General features: G+C 44.2%; 1 protein-coding gene across 1 annotated transcript; it reads right to left on the reverse strand.

Annotated features, from left to right (window-relative positions):
- Nucleotides 1-1,167: 1,167 nt before the first annotated feature.
- s100u (S100 calcium binding protein U) lies at nt 1,168-8,590 on the reverse strand. The gene is made up of 3 exons (XM_076755265.1): nt 8,465-8,590; nt 5,659-5,789; nt 1,168-5,323 (listed from the first exon to the last, which is right to left on the reverse strand). The coding sequence occupies exons 2-3, from the start codon at nt 5,776-5,778 to the stop codon at nt 4,640-4,642; spliced, it is 804 nt and encodes a 267-aa protein (XP_076611380.1). The 5' UTR covers nt 5,779-5,789; nt 8,465-8,590; the 3' UTR covers nt 1,168-4,639.

Consider the following 8,590-nt stretch of genomic DNA (forward strand, 5'->3'; position numbering starts at 1 on the left):
TACATGCGAGGGCACTCATTGACTTCCATGCTGGGTCAGTCACATTCAAGCTGAGGTTTAAAGTTCTGGGGTCGACCTTTACAAAAATAAAAGAAAGTCTGCAGCATTATTTTGAGGCTAATCCACCAACACGCAAAACGCAGAGGGACACAATCAGCCCGTCAATCTCCCTGTGCATGATTTATTTACCATCAACTATCACAAAAGGAGTCGGGGATGCTAATGTCAGTCACCGGTTATTGCCTCTCATCATGCTGTAGAGCATTGTACGCAGAGAGGTCAGAGTTGTAGGCAGTGGAGACAAAAGAAGAGGCGAGTGGACACCAAAGCTGGCTAACTGGAAAATCTATAGGGGTCATCTGTCTCACTGACTGACACAATACAATAGGGAACCATGGAGACGAACATGCTGTCAGTAACACAATATTGAGAATGGTAATAATGAATATGCACTATGTGAGCTCAATGACAACAGAGTTGAGTGATGGATAACATTAAAAATTTGGTTTGAAAAGGGCAGAACATATTGATCTGTAACTGGTTTGGCTTTTAGTTATTCTTCATACACTTTAAACACTTTATTCTATATTAGTGCAGTGTTAAATTATTTATTTAACACTGCACTAATCCCTGTTGGCTTCACTTGTTTGACAGATAAATGTCCCGTTATGCTCTTCTCAAAGCTTGCACATCAACAGAAAGCAAACAGCAGCTTTGTGAGGAAAAAAAAGTCTTCAGCTGAGCCCCGACTACCCAATGTCTTCCTGCTATTTGCTGCAGTTGCACAGCTGATAAAATGCATTGATTTAGAAGAAAACCTTCATCAAATGCAGAGGAGAAAGTAGAGTGAAGCAACCGCTCCATGCTGTCGGTCTTACCTGAGTGCTGATGGAGGGCCTCCTTTGTCTTTCAAGAGGTGCAGGGGACTGAGCCAAGGCAGAGATGGATGGGGAGAGAGTTTGCCAGTGGTTTAAATATCACCTGCCCCCCCACCCCCCCCAAACTCCTTCACCCACTGACATAGTCTCTGCTTCTGTTTCTCTATCCTCCCTCCCTCCCTCCCTACCTGTGCAGGTGCTTTCTCTGCCTTCCTCTCCATCACATACACACACAATAACTGAGAGTCTTGTAAGTAACCGAGCACGTAACAGGCCACGAGTAGAAACATGTTATCGTCACAGTTTTATTCAATGTTAGCCATTACACGTTACATAGAATAAGCAAAAATGATACAGCATTACATATCAAGTTGAAATACTAGCATAGTGGAGTTTACTGGACAGTGAACTGAAATGAGTCCAACTGCTCGACACACACACACACACACACACACCCTCCAGTACTTGGCAGGAAATAAACAGAGTACATCAAGGCACAATGAAGAAAGCCTGCACAATACAGTGGGAATGGTCCCCTAATTGCAAACATTTTGACCTAACGAGCCTTTAAAGCACATCCATATACTCGTATGTACACTTATATCCACTGGGAGGATTCTTAACACAGGCTTTTATATTTATCTACTGTGTCTCAAAATGAATGAGACATTGTGTGGCAATGAAAAATCTGGCTGCAAACACTCCCTGCTGCAATTCTGCTGTGCTTCGTTCCAGCATGTTTTTAATCTATGTGGAGTTAAGGTTGGGTGGGGCTTACACTATGGGACAGTACCAATACTGTTAGTGCAGACGGTTTAACCTCCTAGAAAGAAAACTTACTCTCACACTTTGCTCTATTTGTTATTCCAAATAGGTTTAAAAAAAAAAAAAAGCATAAGCTTCCAGATGATGTTTAACCCAGGTCTGTTCAGGAATCTGTGGGAAGTGCAAGTCATTTTAAAACATGCCTGTAAAGTGATTCTTCTGATATGTTAACATTATTCACAGGAAGTACCATGATGAGAAAATGTTTTGATATAAAAAGAATATAGGTTTTAATAAAAAAAGAAATAATAATATACTCTAAATAGCCCAAAATGTCAAATAAGTTTGTTAGTAATAGAGCATGCAACAAACACAGCGTACAATGAGCATAAAGGCTGAGCAGGGTGAGTGTAAACGAAAGAGTATTTGCAATGGGAGTGTCGCCGTGAGGCAGGGTGACAACATGACTCAGGTTTATTTGTCTTGCCCATTTTGCTGCTGGGCAGTCTGAAGTACCAGGTGCTGGTAGAGATGCACATTTGGTAGCATGGCTAACCTGTGTGTGCCTTAAGCAGCACGCGGCTGGCCAGGTAGACCTGTAACACAGCAGGCCTGCAACACGAGCCCTTTTCTCATGGCTGCATTATTGATGACGAGACAATTTACAAATCATTAAATTGTAATTAACAAATTGCATATAATGTCACAAAGTAGTGTGTTTTCAAGTGATCTCCATAGTGGTCCAAAGTAGGAGGAGTTAGGGTAAAAAGTTAAATATAAAGAGGCCATTTCAAACTTAAATACTGGCCACAATAACTGTAATACAATGGCAATATTAGCAAATAAGTTTCTGATAGCGTGCAGCATATGTATTTGCCTGTTGTAAAAAGATCACACCACATAGATTCATATTGATGGCTCAGTATTCTTTTGTTTTCTTGAACAAGCACAGCCTCTGACAATGATCTCTCTGACAGTACTACCTCATCTGATGGGCAGGATCAGTGGAGCCTGGGATTACTTTCATGTAATTGTTTGTGTCCCAGGGTGTATTACCCATCAAATGCCTAATCCAGTAGTTTCCCAATGGCTGGGACTCAAGGATCCAGTTGCAGGTCAGACAGGGTCTTTAAACTGTATGAGGGTGTGACCGACAAACGGGTGGTGCTAAAACCAGCAGAAAACAAGACACAATGAGTAATTTTCAAAGAGGGACAACAAAACCAAGTTTCTGTCACTCCAATCCAGTACTACCAGGGGATAACGTACCATCCAGCACCTTTAGGGATCATTAAGCAGAACCAGATCATTGAAATGCCATATGGTTTAAAAGACTCATATCAAATGCAAATGCGCTAATTGTATCGTAAAGTACTTGAGATAAAACTGGCACCGAGTGACACCTGTTACGGGCTTCCTGGTGTTTGTTATCTTGTTCTTCTCTATCAGCTCTAATCCAGGTGGATTGAGTTGCATGAATACCTTCTCTGACCTGCCCTTCTAGTCACCCGCCCACTCCCATGGGACTATTTTGGGCTCCCTTTTGACCATAAGGGTCCTTTGGTGTGGATTCCATTCTTGAACCTTAATTATTTAGCCAAAGGCCACACCTGATCTTCCAGTTCCTAATCCATGGCTGGCTACTGGTGAAGAGAATGTACTGTAGGATCCCCATGAAGTGAACCTCTCTGGGAGTTACAGAAAACAAGAAAAAGTGCTCGTAAAATAGACTAAAAAGAGAGAGAGAAGAGAGTGTGATGGGGCATTGAGTACACAATTGAGATGAGCTGAATTAATGCAAAGCTCCAGCAAAACAATTTGTTTATTGTCATGCCAAATCTGCTCCACTCCACTGCGCGTTAAAAGATGAGAATGTAAAAATTTTATTAGTGTTTTGACAGATTTTCATGCAACCATTACAGGAATAGTTTGACATTTTATCACCTTTCTTACCCAGAGTTAGATGAGAAGAATGATACCACTCTCATGTCTGTGTAGTAAATATGAAGCTATGTCTGCAGCCCATTAGCTTAGCCTAGCATGACCACTGGAAACAGGGGGAAACAGCTAGCTAACGGGCTTACCTGCACCTCTAAAGCTCACTAATTAACACACTATATCTTGTTTGTCTAATCCACACAAAAACCAAAGTTAAACAAATTTACCTGTCCAGATATAGCATGCTAATTAGTGAGCTACAGATGGGTTTTGTTGCTATTGGACAGAGCCAGGCTAGCTGTTTCCCCCTGTTTCCAAGTCTTTCTGCTAAGTTGAGCTAATCGGCTACTAGCTGTAGCTTCACATTCAATGGACACACATGAGGGTGGTGTTGATCGTCTCATCTAACTCACTTAAGAAAGCTGATAAGCATATTTCCCAAGATGCTAAACTATTCCTTAAAGCCATTAGTGTTTAACAGATGATGTATACAGCCAAAGTTTGACCAAGGACCAATGTACAGTGAGCAGTGTACAAGAGTTGAAGAGGAGACCCAGATAAAGATAAAAGTGGAGAGAGGACGGGATTTAAACTCAACATCTTGCCTGCAGTGGTGTGTTAACATACAGTGACACTTGGGTCAGTGTGTGTCAGTGTGCTCCTGCAGGTAAATCAAATCTTGCAGTAAGGTTTTCACATGATGTGACATGCATATGATAGTGTACGTCTGCATGCTATCATAGTATATTATCATAATGAGGTAAATGTGGGATGCACATGCTGTACATATGAACATAGTGGTAACTAGTAGTACAAAGCAATAATTCTATTGTCATGTACATGTGTTATTTTTCATGTATAGGGAATGGGGTTTCTCCAGAGCTGGGTTTGTAGTGTTTGGACTTTTATGCTTTGTATTTCAAAGTTGTGCATTAAAAAAAACAAAAAACAAAACTTTAGTGGCTTACCAATGTAATTTGGCATTAATGACGTGATTTGTGTGGTGTTAAATGTAAAGTGTGATTTTTTTTTTTTTTTGTGAAGGAATGGATTGTCCCCTATGAAGTCGCCTCCTCTGTCTTCTTCTCCACTTCATCCGCAGCTGCAGCCAGCTTGTCTGCAGCTTCCTCCACCTTCTCCTCGTCTTTCACAGACACTTCCACTCCCGTTGCTTTAGCCGCCTCTGCTGCTGCCGACACCGCCGCTGACGCTGCCCCCGCCGCTGCCCCAGCTGCTGCCCCGGCCGCTGCCCCCGCCGCTGCCACTGCCCCCGCCACTGCCCCTGCCGCTGCTGGCTTCTCCTCCTCCTTTGCTGCCTCAGGCTCCGTCGCGCCCTCCGCCTTTGCTTCTACTTTTGCATCTGCATTCGCTTCTGCCTTTACTTCTACCTTCGGGTCTGCATTTGCTTCTACCTTTACTTCTACCTTCGGGTCTGCATTTGCTGCAATCTTTACTGCAGCAGTTGCGTCCGGCTTTGCGTCTCCACTCGCCTCTGGCTTCACCTCCTCCTTTGGCCCTGCGTTGGCCTCTGGCTTCCCCTCCTCTTTGTCCAGGGCACTTTGTTCCACTTGTGCAGACGCAGCGTTTTGGGCAGGCTCCTCTTTGGCGAGGCCACGCTGCTCGCTGAGCGAGACCGCCAGGTAGCCAACCAGCTTCATGTACTCCTCAAAACCAACCTTGCCATCCTGGTCGGCATCCAGCCCCTGGCCCATGTTGTTGACTGCCTCCTTGCTATCTGTGTCCTGGGGTAGGAGGGACACACAACCACGAAACAATTAAGCATGATGATGAGTAACTCTACCTGGACTCACTGGTGAAATCACCATACACGATTAGTAAATGACCCTCTATCAGTGGCTCTATTTACATTATTATGCTGATGAATGTCATTCTATCATATCGGATCACTTTTCCCCATTCATCCACTGTATATTACACCACCATTTGGTCACAGTGCTCATGTTAAAAATCTGGACGGCCAGTGCTGATGCTCGACTGCTGTGTGCACTTCTACGGGGTGGTTACATAATGCAAGAGTTGGTAACATTTCAGAGAGGTTCAGTGAAGATTTCCTGACCGAAAGGATGTTGGAGAGCTGGGACTTGACAAGGTGCTGGAATTCTTTCTTTCCTAGACTCTCCTTTCCCTTGGCCGACTTCAGGAAGACCTTCACCAGGGTCTGAATAGCAGCCTCCATGACTCCTCTCTCTGGGAAAGGGAACAGGTCAAGACAGCAGTGTTAGACAGATAGATAGATAGATAGATAGATAGATAGATAGATAGATAGATAGATAGAGATACTATAGATAGAGCAACAAACTGCGGACAATGGCAGAAGTGATTAAACTCCTGCATAGTGCATAGGAGGAAGTTCCAGGATGGTCTGGTTCAAAACGCATTCAAGTGACACATCCAGTGGAAAATGAAACGGTGGATCTCCTCCTGTCCCTGCAAGGCCTTTCGTTTCAGGTGTTGAGTCTAGAGCTGCAATAAGGGAGGGATGGTGACGTGAGATAAGTGGAGAGGGTGAGAGGGAGTCTGATTGAGAGACAAGCTGTGATGCACAATGGAAGTTCTGATCTTTGATAGGTCATCTGATCTACTGAAGCTACCGAAGGGGACTGGGCTTCAGATTACTGAAGGGATCACCAGCTGTACCTGCCTCTCTCTCTCAGCACCACTCTCTCTTCCTTTGCCTGCCACTGCCTCATCCTGGTTTTCACTCTGCAGCCCTTTTGTCTTCTCAAGCCACTGCCCTCACGCTGCTGTGCACAACTACACGTAGCATATTTGACTAAGAAGCTTGATAAGGATTTAAAGGCTACAGTGGCCAATTCTTCTAGGTTAAAAACATGCACAGATATTTAAGAGTCATTTTTTTGGATCTGCATAATTCACAGATGTCGGCTCCAAATGTAAAACACGCCAGTAGGTGACACATCTTTGCAGGGATTCCATTCATTGCTGTCTGTGGAGATCACTTAGACAGGAATTTACAGGCCAACTCCGAGCTAGTTTGCCCCAAAGCAGTGAGAGGATACGTTCAAGGAAACTGTACTCGTCTGTCAGCTTCAGTATTCAAATGCTGCAGAGCAAACAACAGTTTCATGCTTGTGAGAAAACACTCCTCATCTCAACGGGATGCCTTCTTTACCCGTGTCAGCCGAGTGGTCGTTTGCAAACTAATATCTCAATTACTGGAGTGTGTGTCGCACTCAAGCACCTTCCAGTCAAGCCATTTCTCTATGGGGGTCACCACAAGCATATATGGCCAATTAGGGCAAGCGCCTGTTGGCCTCATTATACCATGAGAGACAGAGAGCTGGGACACTGTAGCACAGGGCCATTAAAACCTAACATTTCACTCAGCCCCTTACTCACTGACCTGCTGACCCCTGTTATATTGCTCTGACCCATTCTGCCACCACCAGGAGCACAACACAAGTTTGCATGTAGCAGGCGAAACACATCACATCTGATTCTCAATACAGCTGCCGTAAAACAAAAAGGTTACATAAGCATGGATTAAAAAGTCATTTTTCATTTATATAATTTATTAGCATTATCGGATAAGGCCTTCTGTCACTTTTTCTGTTATATCAGACACAGCCAGTGTTCTGTAGGAACTTTAGGGGACTTCTTCCTGCAAGGTGACACACCCTCCACAGCCTGAGCGCGCAAGGGCCTCGACGGGCCTGAGTGCCTCCTGTCCAAAAATACCCAGCAAAGACAATTCCTCTATTCTTGGATTGACATTTCAGTCCACTTTCGCATTCATTATTTACCTATAGTGACCTTTCTTAAGGTGATATTGCCTGTTAGGACCGAGTACCAACACCCTACTTTCGAAAAACGCATTCAAGACTTGCATCACCCGTCCCACGTCAGAGCTTCATCTAGTCCCTCTCAGGAGACAAACTAATCCCAGTTATTTGTCTTAAAAGGCCCCCAAAAACCCAACTGCGCAAATAATTAAATATACAGGCCTACAACCAGAGGTTTCCCGTTTCCCTCCAGAACCCTAAGGAGATTGAGTGTTGCGTTTCCAAATGGGCGAATGTGATACGGTACGTGCGCAGAGTAATGACAATACTACCGCTCGTGTGGCATAAAATATTAACAGAGGAACAAGTTAGGTTGTGGCTGTAAATTGCGGCGAGCAGACGCACCACTGCTGTCTTTCATCCAGCTCTTCAGCTAGGTTTGAAAATACAGTCCAGTCCAGGTGAGACGAGCGCGCAACACCATCAACAACCATCAGCTTTGCCAGGGCTCGTCATCATTAACAGCACAAGTTATTTGAAATAGTGTCAATACACAGTTGAAGGAAGCCATCATAAACGACACAGCTCCACAAAAATTCCACTCAGCAGCCCAAGCTGTCACTCTGCTGGGCCTCTTTATAAAAAGCATAGTGTGCGCTAAACTGTTGATTTTGCGCTTTAACGCACAGCCCGGGTGCCATCCGGTTATACTGTCCATAAGCTCAACACCTCAAGTCACTTCAATTTTTGATAGGCTGTTCGCAATTGATCGGCAACTTGACAACTGATCTACATCAAAATATCAAATATCTTTCCGAGAGAGAAAGAGAAAGCGCATAAAGGCAATCAAACACGGCCAATAAAAAGCGAATAAGAACCAGAAGCAAAGCCGCCAACGATGATCATTTACTTTTTTTCTTGTAAAAGTGCAACGTGAACCTAAAATCGTCTGAGGGCTGCAGTCATTGAAACCGTCCCGCAGTCAGACCGCGGCCAACTTTCATGGGATGGCTCTTGCAAGAGTACATCGAAACGTGGCAAAAAAAAAGCGATGAACAAACACAAATGCTCACACGCAGGAGAAACTTCAAAGAACCCCGAAAGACGCATTCCACTCACCGTATACCGTCTGCGGGACAAGAGAAGTGTAGAAATGTGCGCAAAATGTGAGTTTCTGCCTGCTTCTCCGCCTTTCTACGCCGCTTTGAGCCTAGAGAACTTGCCAAACTAGTAGGACAGCAGAAT

This window comes from Chaetodon auriga, chromosome 17, assembly GCF_051107435.1.
Source record: "Chaetodon auriga isolate fChaAug3 chromosome 17, fChaAug3.hap1, whole genome shotgun sequence".
Taxonomy (NCBI): domain Eukaryota; kingdom Metazoa; phylum Chordata; class Actinopteri; order Chaetodontiformes; family Chaetodontidae; genus Chaetodon; species Chaetodon auriga.